The sequence below is a fragment of the Phodopus roborovskii genome, unplaced genomic scaffold (assembly GCF_943737965.1).
Source record: "Phodopus roborovskii unplaced genomic scaffold, PHOROB, whole genome shotgun sequence".
Classification (NCBI taxonomy): Eukaryota; Metazoa; Chordata; class Mammalia; order Rodentia; family Cricetidae; genus Phodopus; species Phodopus roborovskii.
Window position 1 is genome coordinate 18923514 of NW_026126558.1, and position 21912 is coordinate 18945425.

The 21912-nt window shown below is 40.1% G+C and overlaps 2 protein-coding genes across 2 annotated transcripts in view; both read right to left on the reverse strand.

The window, feature by feature from the left end:
• Phlpp2 (PH domain and leucine rich repeat protein phosphatase 2) overlaps positions 1-13630 on the reverse strand; it is a 74171-nt gene extending 60541 nt beyond the window's left edge. Inside the window, exons 1-2 of the mRNA XM_051201577.1 lie at positions 13442-13630; positions 2983-3263 (exon numbers count right to left, since the gene is read on the reverse strand). Coding sequence (XP_051057534.1) covers positions 2983-3263; positions 13442-13540 — 380 coding nt within the window. The 5' untranslated portion in view covers positions 13541-13630. The remainder of the gene's footprint in view (positions 1-2982; positions 3264-13441) is intronic.
• Positions 13631-17711: 4081 nt separating this feature from the next.
• Positions 17712-21912, reverse strand: part of Ap1g1 (adaptor related protein complex 1 subunit gamma 1) — an 84773-nt gene continuing 80572 nt past the window's right edge. Inside the window, exon 23 of the mRNA XM_051201530.1 lies at positions 17712-21819. Coding sequence (XP_051057487.1) covers positions 21718-21819 — 102 coding nt within the window. The 3' untranslated portion in view covers positions 17712-21717. The remainder of the gene's footprint in view (positions 21820-21912) is intronic.

A 21912-nucleotide genomic window follows, 5' to 3' on the forward strand; every position in this document is an offset into this window, starting at 1 on the left:
GAGATCAGGCAGCCTCTTCCTCTTCCTCAAATGTTGAAGGTCTGGAGCTCTTCAGTGCTGAAAGCACACCCATCCCAAGTTCAACAGTGTTTTCAATATTTTCTAATAAATTATATCTTCAAAGAGATACTTCACTATTAATTATCAAAGCTGCAGGGCTAACAAGAGATAAACATTCCACCTTAATTACAGTTTACATTCTCATATGTAAATAAACTATATCACATTCAAATTGTTAACTAATTATACAACTGGTGGGGAAAAAAGTAATGGAGGGGTGTTTCTTCACATTCCTGGCATCTTCTAATGCAAATATTAGTAAATTAGTAAATCATCTGCCTAAATAAGTGAGCACCATCCACCACTACCTGCTATAATCTAGGTCAAGGCTTTCCACCTGATAAAATTAGATCAGAACCAGTATTAAGATTTAGAAGAGCCTAAGGATCACCCAGTCTGATCCTTTTGTTTCACAAAAGGATTTAGGGAATGTAGTTAACTTGGGAACAGAGAAAACATTCAAATGCTAATCTACTTTTTCAGGATTTCATCCAGATCCTAAAAGGAATACAAAGTAAACCTCAGTTCACACTTTTAAAGAGGCATCAGCTTTTGGCTCAGCTAAAGGTGTTACTACTACTACCACACCTCTGAGGTGTGAGTAGCTTCACTTCTCCATCTCACTTCAATAATGCTCAATCCACAGCTTGGAATTCTTTCTAGGAAGGACAGAAAACTGTAGTGAAACATCTAAAGGACTATTGCTTTTATTTTTAAGTTGAATTAAAGAGTTCAGACACACAGTATAAAACTACAAGACTGTTTTTCTTCCTAGTTCTATAAAAATTTATGACACAAATTACTTTTAAGCTTGTGTATATATGCTCAAACTCAATAATTAATAAATACTAACACAACAGAATAGCAAAATTCTTACTTGAGCCTATTATGGTGGTGTCCACCTTTGACCCCAGCATTTGGTAGAAGAAAGAAGGATCAGGAATTCAAGGCCAGTTTCAGCTATATGAGACCCTGTCTCAAAAACAAACAAAAACTTTCTATTCAGCTCGAAAAGGCTTGGAAAATGATTGTCTTTGGAAAGCTGACTTCATGATTCTCTTATTTTAAAACTGTTAACAAAGGCTAGAGGCATAGCTCAGTAAGAGTGCTTGTCTAATATGGTTGAGGCCTTGGGTTTAAACCCAGAACCTGAAGTAAATAAGTTAACAAAAAAAACAAAAACCAGTAACTATTATCCTTTATAAGCAGGTTCAGCTCATTCAAGAGTATGTATCTGCACTTACATATAAAACTTAGTGCTACCTGGTGGTGGTTGGGCATGCCTTTGATCCCAGCACTGGGAAGCACCATGTAGGTGCTAGGAAAAGAACCTAGATCCTCTGGAAGAGCACTAAATGCTCTACACTGCTGAGCAATCTCTTCAGCCCCATATTTTTTATATTTTAGGTGGAAATACAACCTCTACGAAGAAATTGGGAATATTTATCAAAATTGTAAATGGTCATATCCTTTGACCAAGAATACTATACCTCTAGGGGTTTACCCTCCAGAGAGACTCCTCTGTGAGATAACAGGTACAGAGGAATTCAACCGTGGCACTGTCTGCTGTGCTAAAAACAGGTAATAGGTTAATATCCATAATAAGAGATTAGGGAGATCAGCTAAAACTATGGTGACCCATAAAGTGGAATAGTTATGTAGTCATTAGACAAATTATATTTATATAAATATGAATATGGAAATATCTCCCAACTATTAAATGTATACAACATCATTGTTTTTAAAACGTGTATGTAGAGGCACAAGCATGTGTATGCTTGGATGTATGAGAACCTGATAGTAACAATGAGAAGGCCTGGACAGCTGGGGAATGGTGAACAGAGAAGGACTTCTCACTCTGTACCCTTTTGTACACTTCAGTTTTTTTCTAGTTACACTTCTCCAAAAGGTAACTGTTACAATGTTTAAATTTGTATATAGCACCTACAGTGTATTCCACATAGAAGAACCATCAAGTTTTCCTTCATTATAGTGTTAAACTCGAGAATCATAAACTAAGAGACTGGGACAATGCTCAGTGTGTAAACTATCTATCATGTACACACAAGGACCTGTGTTTGGTCTCTGTGCAGCACCCACGCACAGACCAGGTGTGATGACTGATGCATGCCTGGAACACTAGTGCTAGGGGCCCAGACTGGAGGATATCCAAGGCTCACAGACCAGTGAGTCTAGCAGTTGTAAATTCCAGGTTGAGCAGCTATCTCTAAAGATAGAGACTGGAGAGATGGCTTAGCAGTTAAGCCATCTTGCTGCTCTTCCAGAGGATCTGAGTTAGGTTCCCAGCACCCAGTCAGGCAGCACATGCACACACAGAAACACATACACCTAAACATAATTAAAAATAAAAATTAATTTTCAAGGACTGGAGAGATGCCTGCTCTTCCAAAGGTTCTGAGTTCAATTTCCAGCAAACACATGGTGGCTCACAACCATCTGTAATGACATGCAGACACTGTATATATAAATCTTTTTTAAAAATCTTCAAAAATAGAGGAAGACACTTGACATAAACCTCTGGTCCTCTACATGCCCATACATAAACATGTGGATACATTACATACAAAACGGTAATTTTTAAAATCATTAAGTATTTATTCCAAGGACAAATCTTGTTCATACCATTGACTCCAAATCACGATAAGTTACAGAGTATGATCATAATCCTAAACCCACTTCCAATCAGAAATGCAGGTTACTACAACTACAGAAGAATCATGGTTAAGACTCAGAGCTGAGCTCAGCTCAGTATAATAGTGCATGCCTACAATCCTAGCACTTAAAAGGCTGAAGTAGAATTGTGAGTGTGAGACCACAATGAGGCACAGGAGACACTATTGACTTAAAACAAAGAAAGCATCATCAACAACAATAAAAGAAGAAAAACCCCTCAGACCTCACCTGACCAAGTCTCCATGAAACTGTAGATAGAGACTTTCTCTTCCCTCTCCAGCACATATTTCTGATGCCGGTGTCTCTACTGTGCAAAGGACAAGATGTAAGTCAGAAGAGGAGGAGGATGCAGAGGAAGAGGTGGTGGTTGTAGTGGCAGTGGTCGTGTCTGCTCCATAAAGGTAAACACAGCCTCTCTTCACATCTTCTCTCAGCCAGTCTCTTTCCCGAGAACCAAACCTACTTCTTCTATTCAAACAATTTCTGCTCCCATTGTGTTTCATATTTCTCTAAAAGATACCAAGAAAAAGAAATCATAAACAAGAACATTTGTCTGAATTCCATGTGTTCAATCCTTACACTCCTAACTCCAAACATCCCTTGTGTGGTGGCTAATCCTGGTTGTGAACTAAAACCAAGATGCAGGGCACTCCAATGAGGGATCTTCTTACACAGATAACTGAAGTAAGAAGACCAACCTTAAATCTTGGCCACACCTTGTGGCAGCCCTCAGAAAAGGACACAGAAAGAGGAAACTTCACTTTTGCCTACTTGCCTTCACTTTGCTGGCAAACATCTACCCTGTCCCTGTGGCTGGTATTAAATACAACTTCGTCAGGATTCCAACAGACTGAAAACCAGCAGCTCTTCAAGAACCTTGCCGGACTCTAGCACCAGACTGGGACTGCCGAGACACCCCCAACTACCAGATTCTCAGCTTTTCACTGAGAGACAGCCATTGTTGAACTATTTGTACTATATAATAGCAATATATAATAATCCATCTAATAAATCCCCTTTAATATCAGTTTTAACAGCTCTATCCCTCTAATTCACCTCCTTTAGGCCTCCATCTATAATTTAATTTGACCCCTTCTTTTTGTTTCCAGGAAAGTGCTAACAAAATATAGACATACTAACTGCCTTGGGCAAATTTTTAACATTTTGACTTATTTAGTTCAAATCTGTTCTGGGCTGAATCTGAACTAACTTTCAAAAGCTTGTTCCTGGCTAGCCATAGGGAAACACACACTATTCCAAGCATTCAAAGGGATAGGTAGGAAGATCTTTGTGAGTTTAAGGACAGCCTGGTCTGCAAATTTCCAGGCAAACCAACACTGTCTCAACTGTCTGAACTGCCTGAAACACACACACACACACACACACACACACACACACACACACACACACACACACACACAGTGTCTGAACCTGTCTAAACCGGTGTGAACTGGTTTGAGCCTGATAGAACCATTCTGAACCAGATAGAACCGGTCTGGACTGGATTTTTAAAATATATAAATTGAATTAATCCAGCAGTATTTCTTTTAACAGTTATTTCCTTAGCAGTCAAACAATTTAAAGATAACAGAACAGCATATAGTGTCCAAATTTCCTCTGTGCTTTCTATCTTTACATGGCTTTTTTATTACTCTATTTCTTCTACTTCTATTTTTTTAATTTTTTGAGACAAGTTTTCTCTGTGTAACTTTTATTTGTCCTAGAATTAACTCTGTATACCAGTTTTACTTTGCAATCACAGAGATCTGCTTGTCTCTGTCTCTCAAGTACTGGAATTAAAGGCGTGTGCCACCACATCCAGTTACTCTACTTTTTTTCTTTTTTTTTCTTTTTTTTTTTTTTTTGGCCTTTACAAGCATGTTTTATTTATTCTTTAGAGTAAAACTTCTAATCGTTTCACTCTGCTGTCCTGTATCAATTATTTCTTTTCTTTCTTTCTTTCTTTCTTTTTTTTTTTTTTTAGAAGTCAGTGTCTCATATAGAGCAGCCTGGGAAGAATAGTTTCACCCACAGCAAGTGGACACCAGTGTCACAATGAGTCATGCCATGCCTAGTACTCTTGGGGACCATCACCATCCTCAGAACCTCAGGTCTCTCAGGCAGAAAATTACTGCCTCTTAAAGAAATAAACAGAATGTTCAGCAGAACATTCCAAGGTACAGGCTTGTGGTCTCACAGCCAGTTAAAGAATAGCTCAGGGCTCTCTCTCCTGCTGCAGTTTAACAGCCAGCTAAAGAGTAGCTATCCAGCTCAGGGCTATCTCTCCTGCTGCAATTTACAGCCAATTACAGGTTAGCTAAACAATTCAGGGCATTCCTTCTACGACCTTCTCACTCTGCCTATGTGCCAGTGCCCATGCCCTGGCTACGCTCAAACCCTGCTCACATACTGCCCATGGTCCTATATAAGCCTCCCCTAAGAAAATAAAATGTATCAGCTTGAAAAAAAAAATGCTTTGACTTCAAAATTTAAGACTAAGGACAAGTTACTGGGGAAAAGAATTTCTAAATTTGTTTCCACAGAAAATGAAAAGCTGAGGATTCCTTCTAGAGTAATGTGGTTTGATCAAGTAAGAACCCCTGAAACAGAGTCCCAGGTGATCCAACATTCAAAACAGTTGGGACAAGGCATCCCCCATAACAGTGCCCCCTACCAGCAGGAAGCAGTTTGGAAAGAACGACCCCCAAATTCCCAAATATTGTTTATAAATGTTTGTTGTCATTTAAATGGGCTTGATTATAAATGGTTAATGATCACAACCAATTCTTTTAAAGGTACAAAGGGGATTCTGGTATAGAGATGAATACTTTGTTTTAAAATGGATTTTCATTTATTGATACAATTTAAGGTCAATTTTGTGATGTGTATATTTCTCCTCTTGTTTAGGTATTGTGTTTATATAGCTCATTTAAAAATGTAATGTGTATTTAATAAAGATTATAGATAGTTACCTATGAAAGTCAAAACTTAAGAGTTAAGTTAGTTAGGTTTTCAAGATACACAGAGTTGTATCTGAGATGGACAGACATTCTTCAAACCTTTCAAAAACCTACATAATATGGCATTTAAAATGGTTTAGGTTTTTTCTTAACAGTGACGTACAACTGCTCCTGGCAACACCACATATATCAGAAAGGAAGATGGACCTTGAAGAAACACGTTTATGGAATTTGCTTTCGATATGGCAAGACTAGCCATTTGGGCAAGATACTGCTCTTGTCTGTACTGTTTGACTTTATGCTATATAAACTGGACATGCAGGACCCACAGGAAAGTGACTGTTGATACAAGATGGACATTGCTACAGGGTTCCTGCTTCATGGAAGAGTCTGTCAAACATTCTGCAGAACACAGAAAAAAGTGACTGACAAACTGCCAATACAGATGGACAGTTTAAAGTTTCCTGCTTTGCTGAGGAGTCTGCCAGACACACTATGGCCTATAGGCTGAAGATGGAACATTACAGAAGAACTTCAGATGACTGACCAGGCAAGATGTCTCTGTCATTTCTAGAGTTTATATATCTGTGGTCTTTGAAGGAGTTGAAGACAGATAGTTATGGTTATAGTTTTCTTTAGTTAGGATTAAAGATAATTTACATATAGGACTTCAGACTCACAAAGATAGGACAGATGATAAAATATTTTCTTTAAATCTTGCTAAATGTTAATTTAGCTAAATTGTTAACTGTGGTTCTTATTTGATATCTGTTTTGTTATACATTTTGCTATCGTAAGGTTAAAACCCTTCTTTTTATTTTAGACAGAAAAGAGAAGGTGATGGGAGATGTCATTCTGTAAATATGTTTCTCTTATTGGTTAATGAATAAAGCACTGTTGGCCAATAGCAAAGCAAGATAGGTGGGACTAAGAGACTAGGAGGAGAGAGGAAGTAGGAGGGAGGAGATCCAAGATGGAGGATAGAGAGAAGAATGCCAGCCCCTCTCTCTGGTAAGATAAGACCACGTGGAAATACTTAGATTAATAGAAATGGGTTAATAATTAAGACAGAGCTAACCAATAAGAAAAAGTAACTGGCCTACAGCTTTACATCTAAAAAAAAAAAAAAGAAATAATAGTTACTAGTTTATTTTATATCAGACTGACACATATAAACTAAGTCTTGCACATAAAGAATGAGTTGATACGATCTCCCCACTCTGATCTGGCAATACAGACTTTCTGAATCTCACAATCCAAATAAACTCACTAAGCACAGTCTTATAACACAAATAAAATATCCTTGTCCTTCCCAGCATGCTTCAAAACAATTACTGCTGGTATTTTATAACCGCAGTATGTAAGATTCACATACATACTGTGAAGTCAAGCTATCTTAAAGCAAAACAACTGTTAGGAGCCAATATAAAAATTTCTAGCCAAGCATGGTGGGGCATACCTATAATCCAGCAGTAAGGCCAAAGAGCAAGGAGTGTTTCTAGAGTGTAAGGACAACTTAGCCTACATAATTAAGTTCCAAGGCAGACTGAACCACATACGGAGACTGTTTCAAAACACAAACAGAAATGAAACAATAACAAATAGTTTCTAAAAGTCACCATTTGCCTGTTGTTTTCACAATGGGTCATTTCTAGTCAACAAAAATAAATAAATATCTACTGGCTTCCTACTACCCTTTGCTGTGTTTCAGTCCTCTCTAGCCATCTGTGTCCCTGGGCACATTAACCATTCCACCATTCTGTGGCATATGTAACATATCTTCTCCATCTTACTTATCCACATGCTCTTACTCTCCAAACCTTTGTTGAGATAGGCTTTCTTTGGAGCCTTCCGCACCTCTCACCCATGTCTAGCATCAATGGTTCTCCTCTCAAGAGAATACCGTCACCTTGAATATACTTCTACTATACACATATGACCATGAATTGTAATCATTTGGTTTCTCAGTCTTTTCACCACCAAGACCCTGACAGTTTTTCTTGAAGAATGTCAGACACAGGTGACAATACAAGAATTGATTACCCAATCTGCACTTTAGCTTCATCAATTAGCTATGATGAGGAATTGAATAAACTTAAAAAGTATTAATTTTTGTAACAAACCACATAATCTTTACAAAGTCAAAATTAAAAAAAAAAACACACACACACACTTCCACTAGTATTCCTCACTAGAAAACAGAAATACATATAAAGAACGTATTAGTTTGACTAAGAGCAAATACTTGAGAATAACTGTAAACTAAGCCAGGAGACATGGAGACACATGCCTGTAATCCCAAATGCTGGAGACTGGAGAGTCACAGGCAAGAGGATCAAGTTCAAGACCAATGTGGGTTTCATCAGTAAACAGTTAAAACAAGGCTCTTAGCCTACATGTGATGAATTCCTTCCTACATGTGATGAATTTACAACAAAGAGAAGAATTCCATTACGGTTTAAATTTAGGATAACACAGGTAAATTAGCTTTTGAAAAACAGTCTTAGGGATTGAACACAAGCTTTGAAATATTAGATAAGCTCTCTACATCTGAGTAACACTTCCAGACCTAACACATCTTTCTGCAGCTCTTCAAGATCTAGCACTATTTAAAACCACATAGACTAAAACCTTGACACAGGTTACACCAAATACACTTTCCTCCATGCTTAAATGTCTCCAAATGAATAAAGGGCTTTCAAGTGCTCATCTCAAATATACAAGAGACACTAAGAAATTATAACCACTGAATAGTTAACTACCAGCTAATTTTGAATAAGCGTTATTTTCTAATCTTTAATGAAAATTAACAGGTTCTATTTGACAGAGTAACATTTACAAAAGAGGCTCTGCACCCCACCCTAGAGAACGAAAAGTAAGCAGACCCAATTCACACACCACTGACATGACAGGCTTTTTAAAAGCCAAGCATGATGCACATGCCTGTAATGACCAAACTAAAGAGGTTGAGGCAGGAAGACTGCTGAAAGTCTGAGACCAGTTAACCCTAAAAAGTCAGACCCTGATGTGAAAATAACAGTAAAATATAAATATAAATAGTAGGTCAAATAATGACTCATTGACCTTCACAGTCTTAGAAAAGTCCAGAAAGACCCCAAAATTATTATGAATTTTCTTCCAAGGATTATTTGTTTGAGATGAAGGCTCATGCACCCCACTTTGGCCTCAAAATCATTCTGTTCTGTAGGTGAGGCCAGCCTTGACTTTTTAATCCTGTCAAATCCATCTCCCAAGTGCAGAATTATAGTATATGCCACCACACTAGCACCTTTCAGAGGGTTTCAGCAATCATTTGTAAATGTGCACATGCATTCCTTTAAGACTATACATTTCCTAAAGAACTTTATGTTATTAAACATAAAGTTATGTTGGTCTCTCATCTGCACCTCACCAATAGCCATTTAAATGGCCTTGAGAACAAGCAAAGCAAAGACATACAGCAACAATAACAAAGATAGACTGTTGAGTTATTATTAGCTATATTACCTAGTGCTTCCTTCTCAGGAATGTCCTGCTTTACTGACTAACACATGAGGCACTACTGGAAAGAACTTAACACTGCAGGTGACACTGTCCTCTAAGAAGCCTTCAACTTCCAAGAATCAACTAGCTTGAAATTGCTTATTTGAAGACACTTTCTCCTTTACTTTTATAAAAGCTGTTATCACAAATTTACCCAAAAGGGAACACAATTATAATCATCCACCATATCAACCATGTGTACAAAGACAATTTAAATGTCAGGGTTGGAGAGATAGCTCAGCAGTTAAAAAACCCCTGTTGCTCTTGAGGAGGACCCAGGCTTAGTTCCCTGAACCTACATGGTGGTTCATAATAATTCATAAACCAGGGGACCTAAAGCCCTCTTCTGACTTCCAGAGACACCGGAATGCATCACATAAAATCAAATAAATATAAAAAAATTAATATTAAAGTCTGTCTACAAAGCTAAACATTTTAGTGCAGGCTATGAATTAAGTAGCCAGTACTTAAATTTAACACTTTTTAAAATAATTTACTTATTTTTATTTCATGCACAGTTGTGTTTGTCTGTATGAAGGTGTTAGATCCCCTGAAACTGGAGGTACAGGCAGTTATGAGCTGCCATGTGGGTGCTGGGAATTGAACCTGGGTCCTGTGGAAGAACAGCCAGTGCTCTTAACCACTGAACCATCTCTCTAGCCCCCGAGATTAACACTTCTAATTCTAAAAATGAAGATAATATATGAGAGCTATGATCAGCTCAAAGATGGTAAACCATACACAGAAGTCTCGCACAGTCGAAACAAGCCTGGTCAATCTTCATCCTTAGTCAGCAATATCAGAGTGTAGAATACCTTAAGGAGAGAGATGCTTCTGCATTCAAGCTTTAAAATAAGGGCTTTACAACAATATCACATTATGGAGTGTTTCTAAGGAACCAGGAAGATTGTGACACTAGAAAGAGGAAGAGCATGGCAGCTCATTAAAAATGTTTTGGCATTAGCTGTTTAGAACCATATATAGCACTCAGAAAGCAAAGGCAGGAGAATTGTTGGAAGTTCTAGATCAACCTGGAACACATAGCAAGTTCCATACCATCCAAGCCTACCTAGTAGGATCCTGTTTCAAGAAAATAATACCTAACAAACAAAAAGGAAAAGCAAGGCTGAGCAGATAGCTGTTGGTAATGTGCTTGGCATGCAAGCATAGGGATCTGAGTTCAATTCCCTGCACAGGAAATCCCAGCACTGGAAGGTGGAGACCCAGAGGTTTGCTGGTTAGCCAGACTAGTAGAATTGGTTCAATAAGAAACTCTGTCTCTAAAAATAAGGTAAAGAACAGTCAGACAGCAGTGACCAACAACTTTAATCCCAGCATTGAGGAGGCCAACCTGGTCTACAGAGCAAGTACCAGGACAGCCAGAGCTGTTACACAGAGAAACCCTGTCTCCAAAAAAAAAAAAACCCAATAGAAAAAGACATCTGATATCTACCTCTGATGTCCACATATATATATATATGCAGACGAGCATGCACACACACACACACATACAATTTTAAATATATATTTGGATATAATATTCACAAAATAGATTGGGTGTAACTTCCTATCATATGCTTAACAAATCCATAATCTCAAAATCACAGGAAACATCTGAACACCTTTTATTTTTAATTTATTTAACTTTATTTTACATGCATTGGTGTGAAGGTGTCAGATCCCCTGGACCTAGAGTTATAGACAGTTGTGAGCTGCCATGTGAATGCTAGGAATTGAACCCAAGCCCTCTGGAAGAGCAGCCAGTGCTCATACCCTCTGAGCCATCTCTCCAAAACCCCTAAGGACTTTTAAGCCTGGTTCTGTAATTTGATAAATTTTAGAACTTTAAGATACATTCTTACTATGTTGCTCAGGCTGCCCTAGACTTAAATGATCTCTCATGTCATCCTTCTGAATAGATGAGCCTGAAGGCAGAAGCTCAGAGCCCTTGTTTAGGAGTATATTTTGAATATATTTTGAATAAAATGTTCCGCTCTGTATAGACAGATGGCCCTTGATGTAGTCTGGATATTAGCTTAGTTATGTTGTGCTTTTTATGAAGACTTGAGAATAATGTTCATGACTTGGTGTTGAGTGTAAGTAATATAAGGAATAAAAGGTCTTCTTCCATCCTTTTTTTTTTTTTTTTTAATCAGTATTGGTATTTTGAAGCTGGGGCCAAGGAGTAAATCCAGAGCCTTGTACATTCAAAGCACACTCTCTACCACAGAGCCTTACTCCTAACCCACAGCTACTATCTAGGCTCCAGGAGTCTTTAGAAACATCTTCAGAGAAAAACATGTGGGCAATTATGACATTCTTCAAGGTTCAGAAAGTTTTCTGCTTACCTATGTATTCTGTATAGGCTGCACTTTGGAAAGTGAGCCACCCAGCAACTTAAGAGAACTTCTGTATGTGGAACACCTTTCCCATGGTCTTACTAACAAGGATTAGAGTGTTACCACTTGCAGGAAAGCAAGGACTAGAAAGGGCTCCAGATAGGCTCTCATCTCAAGAGCTCAGTACTGATCCAGAATCAAGACTGACCAATCACTACACTCTTTTTAATGATCCCAAAATGGGAACATTGGAAACCAGGGAAACAGTCTTCAATAAAGGTTTTCATTCTCTTTCACACAATTTACCACTTCAACACTTCCCAAAAAGGTTACATGGCTAAAATAAAATAAAATTGCTCATCTTTTACATACCAAAAGATATTACATGCCTCTCAAAACTATTTCCTCCTAAGATAGGCCTGCAAAACTTTTGTTTGCATTGAATTTACTCACAATTTATAGTTTGATATTTGCTGTCATTTTAAATATACAAAAGACTTTGAGTAATTGCATTCCTTTATGCTTGAGTAAATTTCAGTGTGGGTAACAATGATGAAGTAGTCTAAGGTAACAACTAGAAGTTCTCTAAGTCTAAGCATTAAGACTGAGAGGTGAAAAAAATACGATTTACATTTTATTTAGTATTGGTTTCATTAATTCATTAAGTGTATCAAATCTGCTTTTCTGGCGTTCCCATGTTTGTGCTACTTTACTAATAATCTTAATAAAAGGAAATAATACTCAACAACAATCTCAATTACTTAATGTTTGCTTTTGAGAATACGTATGTTTGATGTTTGGCAAACTGTTTTTGAAACACATTACATCTCAATTTTCTTCCCCCTCTTCTTTGGCAAGTTTTAAATTCTGCTGATTCCTCTTCTAGAACACTAGAGAAATTCCATTCCACTTGATTTATATACTGAACCTACGGGAAATTTTCACTGCACTATTTCAGAGGTTAGTGGAGAACTCCACCCAGTTAGCCACCCTTTAACCATCTCTGCTGACCTCACATCACCTCACCTCACCTTCTGCATTCTTCCTGCATAGAAACTTCTGGTCATCACTCACCTTCAAGGCTCCACTCCCCCTTCGCCTGCATCTGTTTTCCTTTCCTCCTACTCCCCTGATTCTACCAAAAAGCCCAGCTTAGGTGCCTGTTGCATAACAGCTCCCCCACTGCCTTCTCCCCTGATTGTCAGCCAAGCAGGAGTGCCCCTTCGGGCTCTGCTCCTCCCCCCCCCACCCCCGCAACACGCCCAGCGAGTCCCCAGGCGCAGATTCTCCGGGACTGTCCCCGAGCGGGGAGCGTGAGGTGTCGCGCCTTGAAGCTCGGAGTCGGTTCAGAACTGGGTAGCCAGTCCCGAGGGCAGTGTGAGGTTGCTCCAGCCGGCGCAGCCCGCGCACACCGCGGCGCCTGGCCAATCGCCGCCGCCATCCTCTTGCTGGGGTGATGTCTTCAGGTGTCCGCCTAGCCCTGCGTACTCGCCGCTTGGCTGCTGCCAGGAGATGCCCGCCCTTCGAGCCCCCCGGGACAGGCACCAGGGACCCCTGGCTAGGCCCAAGGAAGCGACTGCGCCCCGGGGATGCGAGGGCGGGGGTGGGAGGGCGGCAGCGGCCCGAAGTCTTGGGCCTGCCCGGCGGTGGCCAGGGATGGGCAGCAGCAGGGACCCAGGCGGCCGAGGCCCCGGCGGGGGCGCGGACAGAGGTACAGCAGGCCCGCGGCGCCCCGGCCGGGTGCAGGAGGCCGAGGGACGCAGGGCGGGGGGCGCCCGCCGCCTCGGGCAGCTTGGCGAAGGTGGACACGGCCCTACCGCTCCCTCCCACCCCCTGACGCCTCACCTTCAGGACCCGGATCCCGCCGGGCCGGCGATCCGTCGCCGCTTCAGGTGGCTCCGGGGGCTCCAGCGGGCCCGCGGGCCCGGGCTCCACCTCCCCCATTGGCGGCCAAGGATTCAGAGACGCCCGGCCGGCGCTACAGCGCGCGAGCCTCGGAGGCGCGCGCGAGCAGCGGGAGGCCTCACCCCTCCGCCTAGGCCCCGCCCCTATCCCCGACGCCCCGCCCCCTGCGGCTCCGCCCCGGGCCCTGCTAGACCTACGTAGCTGCTGGCCTGCTGAGGCCAAAGCAGAATTGTGGGAGCCTGGCGCCACTGCAGGGTTAACCTCTGCCGCGCTCCACCCATGGCTTAGAGGACTGAGGCACTGAGAGAGAGCAATTTGTCGCTTTCCCTGTGCTCCAAGAAGAGGCCAGAGGAAGACGCAGGTGAAGCCTGCACCTGTTAAGATAGCCAAGGTGCTGCCCTATACCGATTCTCTAGCCAAGACGTTTCCTGCTTTTAATTGTGCCTGTCACCTCGCATGCACTGGAAGTGAGAGAACTGTTGCATATACTTACTCACCTCTTTTAGGAGACAGCTTGCAACCTTCTTCAGCAAACAACCTCAAGTATGCAGGCATCATTGGCTCCCGGCCACATTTCAATGTCCCCTGAAGTCTAAGTATCAGAAATATTTTCTCAAATAGTAATATGTTGTGTAAGCCTTATTATTTTGCAAGGCTTAACTCAGCAAAGAATTTTTTTTTTTTTTTTTTTTTTTTTTTTTTTTGGCTTTTCAAGACTGGGTTTCTCTGTAGCTTTGGAGCCTGCCCTTGAACTCGCTTTGTAGACTAGGCTGGCCTCGAACTCAGACATCCACCTGCCTCTGCCTCCCGAGTGCTGGGATTAAAGGCATGTGCCACCAACACCCGGCTCAGCAAAGAGTATTTTAAAGGTTGGCTTTTCTTTTAGTTCTTGAAGAGATGGTGGTTTTGTGGTCAGTGAACCGAATTATGAGTCTGCCTAATTTCAAATCTTAGTTGTACTCAGATCTGTATTTGCACTAATTACTTAATCTAATTCTTTCAGGTTTTGTTTTTGTTTTTGTAAGACAGTTACTTGTAGCCCAAGCTGATTCCCAGCTCAATATATAGCCAAAGCTGGCCTTGAACTTCTGATTCTCCTTCCCAGTTGAACTTGGAAGAGGAGCCAGTGCTCTTAACCACTGAGCCATCTCTCCAGTCCCTTCCACTTAATTAACTAAATTAAATCTACTTGGCAGTTATCAAGGTGTAGTGAACAAAACACACAAAGAGCCTAACTCAGAAATTCATAGTAGCTGTTATAACTTTGAAATTCTAGATTTCCCAAAAGTCACTAGCTCCTAAATTTTACTGCTCCTAAATCTTAAAAGACTTCTAGATCTCTGTTTTTTTAGGGCTTCCTCCCTTACGAATGTGCTGAATCTCAGTCAACTTGTAAGAAACTAAAATGTAAAACAACTTCTCCAATAATAAGCAATCCACTGCTTCTGTTTGGCTAATCCAACTATTTGTCTGGAGTACTTTAACTATGGGCTTTATGCAAGAGCATTTGAGATCTAACAGAACCTGTCTTGAGACTTTTTTAACTTGGAGTTAATTTATGTGTCAAGATGAATTTTGCTTCAAAGGTTCTGCCTCATATTAAAATGTTTCCTCTATAAAAGGTTATTTTCTGTCTTCATATGACTTATTTTGCATCTATCACAGTCCCAATCTTCATTCCTTGGTTTTCTTTTAATATAGTAAACATGATTTCTCTATGCCAAATCTAATATAAGGTGAAAGATAAGCTATTTCCAAGGGTTTTCCTTCCACTTTGAAATTATTTCAAGAAACCTACCTGATTTAGTTGGATTTCTATTTCATAGCTTCCTAGGTGATTTCTCAGCAAACACACTTATGTATATTGGACAGGCACTAATTTGAAGCCAGAAGTAGATGGCCAAGGGCAAAGAAAAAAGAAGTTGGGGATATTTCCAAAAGCCTGTTTCTTGAAGTACTACAGATTTCTGCTTCCAGATCTCATGTGACTTATCACATCTGGCCCTGTCCCAAGTCCAGCAATGAGTTCAGACTAGGGAACAGCAATGTTTCCTAAAAGTGGTTATCTTTTTAGTTATCTGAATAGTAGCCTACACAATCAACTCAAAATATATCCACATGCTAAAAACTAAGTATTTTCTACTTCAAACTGGCCATACCTCTTATAAAAGAAATACCCCAAGAGCACTGGTCCAAATATCTTGGGGGATCAGTTTTTACATATAGCTACCTTTAAAAGTCCCCATTAGTTCAGGTCAAGTTCATCAACAATAATTTGCTAATGTTTCCTTTTCCAATTATGTACTGATGTTAACATAGCATATTGTTACAAAGGTCACATTTGGTCCTTACCCCAGTTCAAGGCAATGTGTACAATGTATGCCAAGTGTTATGTAACCACACTTTCTGGAAATGGTGAACAGCTGAAACTAACCCTAAAAATAAATTCCTCTGGATTTATGTATGTGTGTGTGTGTGTACAAAAACAAAACCAAACAAAAAAACTATCTGCCCCACTGCAGGCTCCTCACAATGAATCATTAGGATCTCTCCTCTCCATTTCCTTCCTATTGAGGCTCTACACATATACTCTATGACATAAGAGCCAGGAGCTTCATGTCCAGTTCCTATTCTTTCGCTGATCACAAAGTCCTCTTTTGGTCCATATCCAGTGTTATGCTACCACAGGATAAGCAGATTTAGGTGTTCTGTATTCTGGTTCCAAACACTGTTTAACCCACTTCAAAGTTTGAAGGTCTTTTTTTTTTTTTTTTTTTTCCCTTTGAACATTTCCTTTCTTCTTTTATAGTGAGCATAGGGCTTCATACAAGCTAGGTAAGTATTCTACCACTGAATGTACCTCAAGCCCATTGAACATTTTTATTTTTTACATATGGAGATAGCTGAACTGGGGAGATCACAGAATGCTGTTCGAGTGAATAAAATTAACTTTGTGCTTCTGGATTGAAGTTCAAAACTGTGCACAATTCATTGCACTGTTAAGCAAATGTCTAGTTTTTGTTTACTGGCTAAATTATAGCTTTTCTATTTTCACCAGTTAGACCTAGATGTCAGCTAAATTTAATTACATAAACAATGATAAATTTTATTGCTGGGGAAGACATATAAAATACAAGCTTATAGAAATGTTATCAAATGGTGCCAAAGGGCATTGCTGCATAAAGTAGATAATGGTCTACACCCTTCTCCTTTTCACTCTAGAGACTGTCATAACTTCTCCTTTCTCACTTAAGGGAATGTTAGGGACCATGAGAATTGACAGAAAACCTAAAGCTTTCAATCTTCAGCAAAAATGGATGGATGTATGAATGGATGTATATATGTATGTATGTATGTATGTATGAATGGATGGATATGAAGTTTGGGAAGAAAACTTGCCACGCAAGAATAAGGACCTGAATTCCCAAAAGGTAGCACTTATAATCCCAGCTTGGGGATGTGGAGGCAGGGGACCTTGCTAGCCAACCAACCTTGCCTAATGGTTGAGCCCCAGGTCAAAGGGGGTGACCCTGTCTCAAGTAACAAGGTGAATGACTCCTGAGGAACAACACCGTTAGAACAACACCTGAGGTAGACCTTTGGCCTGCATACACACAAACACACACACACACACACACACACACACACACAAATCCCCTCCCCCATGAAATGTAGTTTATTCGGGCTATTCAGGTCTTTCTCTAACAAGTCACCAAAAATCAACCAAGCCAACAAACAAAACACAAACCTAACATAATGAAACATGAGTGTCCTTAATATAGTTCATCTTACTGGCTTCCTAGCTTTGAGAATTCACCTATGTGTAGAAAACAAACATGATAGTAGTTGAATTACAGTGAAATGTCTACCTGCTCTTTAGACTTTTCACTATAGTATCTATAGGATTTTTTTGTTTTGTTTTGTTTTTGAGACAGGATTTCTCTGTATTGCTTTGGAGCCTGTCCTGGAACTAGCTCTGTAGACCAGGCTGGCCTCAAACTCATAGAGATCCATCTGCCTCTGTCTCCCAAGTGCTGGGACTAAAGGTATACGCCACCAACACTCAATCTACAAGAATTTTTAAATGCTGTTTCTTTTCTTGGTGAGATTTCTGCACAAAGGAGTATTAAAAAGTTCTGTCTAGCTCAAAGCTTTGGAGTAAGAACTCATCTAAGGCTTCTAATTCACATGTAAAAAGCAAGGAAGCAAATTTTAAATCATTGAGTATTGACTTTTTATTATTAGTCACTGTTCATAATTTGTTTCAACCAAAAGACAATACACACAGCAGAATCCAAATGCATCCCATGTAAATGTTTACATCCATTTTATTCCTCACTCACCTCTAAGACTTATCATTTCATTTTAAATTTTTTTTTTTTACATCTCAAAAATATGTCTGCAATAATTAGAACTTCATTAGCTGTCCCATTTGGAAACAGCCTTTTAATAATTTTACAGTAAAGAAGATGTGATGGGGCTTAATGAAAATGTAACTTACAACATCGTGAAAGAAAAAGGACTTTACAGGAACACAAAGGAAAGAGTTCAGAAGCCCTTTCCCATGAGGTCCCCAAATAAAAATAAAAACAAAACACACAAAGCGCAAATGCAGGTTCTTAGGGGGGAAATGTCTCCCATGCTCCATCTTGAAGCCAGAATCAAGAAGCAACTGCTCAAGCTGCTTCAGTATTTTCTTCTAAGTGTCCCAAGCTCTGAGAATGGAACCTTGTCTATGGGACCCACTCACTGCTATTGCTTGAAAAAGGTATTGACTTTCATTTCTACAAACAGCTCCACCCTCCCAAGCTGGAGCTGGCCAGAAGTATTTTAAACTTCAGAACTTCCTGTGCAGTTCTCTCTTCAGTGATCTTCCCCTACACCCAGACTGACAAATACACTGGCATACACAGCCCTCCCAACCACAAAGTTTGTGAAGATGTCTTTGGGGGGGAGGGGTATTATTCTCTCTCAGTTTAGGACACTCTAGTTAAAATACATTCACTAGGAAAAAAAAACAAAAAAAAAAAAAAAAAAAAAAAAAAAAAAACCACATTCAAACGCCTTCTTCCCCTAGTTCTCAGGACCAATGTAGAAGATAATGAAATCAAATCAAAAAGCAGTATTCCCTAACTTCCAACTTTTTCTAAAGGAACACAGAAATGGAAAGTATGTTATATAGGAGATGAAAAATTTCAGACTATTAGTGCTGGGGAGTTTATGAGGGAGACAAACAAAGGTTAAGACCCACACCTTTAACCAGGAAAGGAGTATCTGCAATGTTACACTGAGGAATGTTGCTTTAAATGAAAAAAGATCTTGAAGTTAACAGATGATCACTATACACAGCAGAAAACCTCCATGACTCCTTAAACCATCTCAATGTAACAGCACCAAAGCATTGTGGGAGAAGCGGCTCAGAAGAGGACCCTTCCTGCAGTTTTCTGAGATTACTTAGAGGCATTCTCCCTTAGGATGACTCTGGGGTAGGAAAGAAGGATGACATGAAAACTACTCTTCAAAGAAGGCAATAATGAGGTACAAGTGCGTATGAAATTGTCAATAAGAGGGGCTCACTGCTTATCACCCTGACCTCATTCAAAAGTCTTCTTTCACTTTCTTCACAATGGCTGAGGTTGTCAAATCCATCCAAATCTGTTTTCTCTTGACGTCTTACATGTGGGAAAGGAATGAATGAAATGTGCAAGAAATCACAGAAACGAAGAGATCCCTCCTTTAAGCTGCAAGGCCAAGTGAGAAGATAACTAATGCTGATCCTAGAAACTAAGAAGGCACGCTGGAGCTTTCAAAGATCCAATCACTTCGAACAGTCTTCACAACAATCAGTATCCTAAGCAGTTATTTGGCTGCTAGTCCGTCGGTATGGTGCTCAGGTCATCTCTGAAATAAATTCATATCTACGCAGCACCCTTTGTGTTAAGGCCATGATATTTTTATTCCTTCTCAATAAAGACATGGATGATCATATACTCTACCTCAAAACTCTGATCACCCAGGCATATATTTGTCAGCAGAGAAGATCTTTCCAGCTCCATTGGCTAGCACTGTCTTTCAGCTTGGTCTTGAGCAGATTTCTTCAGATTCAACTCAGTTCAACAACAACAACAACAAAAAGCAACCAAAAACCTGAGCTGGTTAGCTATGAATGTAAAGGAGAAAATAAAGCCTCCACACAAAGAGGAATGTTAAGACAAATTCTATTCAAAAAATCCACCAATAGAACATTAATCCTATCATGTTTCACAGCATTAAATATCCATCCAATGAAATCTGTCTGCAGGGAACCTCAAGGGTTTCACTGCACAGACAGAGCAATTGTCTAATGTATACACGTGTCCACACTTGCTTTACTGAACACAGGAGAGATATCCTGTTTGTAACCCAGCTGTCCATTTACCCAGTCGAGTAAGTTTTGCTCTGAAAAGACTATTAAGACCAGAAACTTTCCCTTTTGGAGCCTTTAGCTCAACTCCAGTTTTGTCAATGTTACGAATAGTCTAGCATCTGATACAGAGCTAGGTTTGACAAGACACTGAAGATTTTAAGTAAAGGCTTGGTGAAATGGGAGGGGGAGAAAAGATTTGTATTAAAGTTTAAAACTGAAGCCAAAGTGTCATTCTACTGTACATTATGGTAACAACCGCAAATGCTTTACAAGCAAGGTGGGCCCCACTTCTCCTTTCTCCTGCAGTGTATTAGACATGGTGCATGAATACCTGAATGTATATAGTACATTCAACATGTACTGCAGGACAGTCAGCCAGCAAACCAACATAAAGGCTTGGTGACATCGGGGTGTTTTCTAAAAAGCACTCGGCACTCTTACTGTTTAAAAAGCTCAAATCTTTAATGCAGATGTTCGTGAGACTGGTTTCTTTCAGACTCAGAAAAGGACATTCCTACACTATGGTGACCATAAGACTTGCTCTCACATAGGGGGCAAGGAAGCTACAAGGCTTCATTTCAACACCATAAAGTACAATATAGGAAAATTTCTTTAACCGTGTGGTCTTTATTTCAGTGCCAGTGTTACAGATACAACACAAATGTTCCAGTTAGAAGAAGGAATTCAAACGGAATGCCAAGGTCCAAGCCAGGCTCAGGAAATTAAAAGGGGGGTTTGGAGCAATGGAAAACTGACTCCAGTGTGCTCCAGATTAAGTCTGGTACTGCTCTTCCTATGGGCTATGGTGTTTTGTGACAGTCTGTTTCTTGAAAACTGAACTACTCTTTTGATCCATTTACCACAGCTCAAATAGGCAAGTGACGGGCGTGGGAGAAACACTGTGGTGGGGAAAGGGTCATTAATAACTATTCATGTGTCTTTTAGAAAGTGTCTACTTTGCACTTTAAGGGGAATTGATTTTGAAAATCATGGAGAATTCATGACTACAGCTAAAGAATGGAGAGAAAGGGGAGCTGGAAGAGCCTTGGAAGTTTCTATTACAAATAGAGCACCATATCCTTCATGCCAAATCTCAACAAAAGCTCTTTGAACTCCATCTGTCCAGTGTTTACAAACAACCTCTCAAGGTCTAACCAGTTTTTTTTTATATATAACAAACATACATACATACATACATACATGTGTGTCTGTGTGTATACAGCAATGCACAGAAAAGGCTCCCAGGAGCCTAATGCCTCTTTCAAACATTGGGAGAACCAGCAGAAAAGGGCATGGCTCCCTTATGTCCATTGTTACAATTCCATTCCATATGCCGATGTAAAAAGCGCCTTATGATGGTAACCAGCTAGTGAGGAACAAACACCCCACCTTGCCCAGTTCACAGAGATACAACAGTAGAAAGAAAGAGCCACTCTTTGCTGCAGAAACAGAGTGAGTGTTTTCTTGCCATGAATTCCAGTCCTCTCCTCCAGACCAGTTGCTGATTGCCTCAGTGGCCCAGAGAATGTTGATTCTGGCTGCATATGTGGGAGGGGTGAAGTGTGGAAAAGGGAGAAGAGGAGGAAGAGTGCAAAGTAGCCTCCAGAAGCAGCCAGCCTCAACAGCAGAGGAGAGGACTTTAGTCTTTACCAATGCTTCAGGGTCAGCAGTAACTTGAGGAAAACCCTCCTCGACAGTTCTCTCAGCTCCTCATGCCCAAGGTTCAGTTGGGGGACTTGCCAGCAATCATAACCTCCTTCCCAGAATTCCTTTGATTGAGTGGGATAAGAATGAGAATGGTGCTGGACCCTCATTGCCAAGACTGAGGGGGGAAATTGTTCACTTCTGCTAGATCTTGCATTGCTGAGCCCTTGTGATTATATGTGAGCTTGATCCGCATTCGCAGCTGTTGCTATAAAAGGGAAAGAGAACCATAAATTAACTCACTGAAATAAAATCTCCCTATCTCTCCAGTCTATAAATACACTGTTTCTTGGAAACAGAA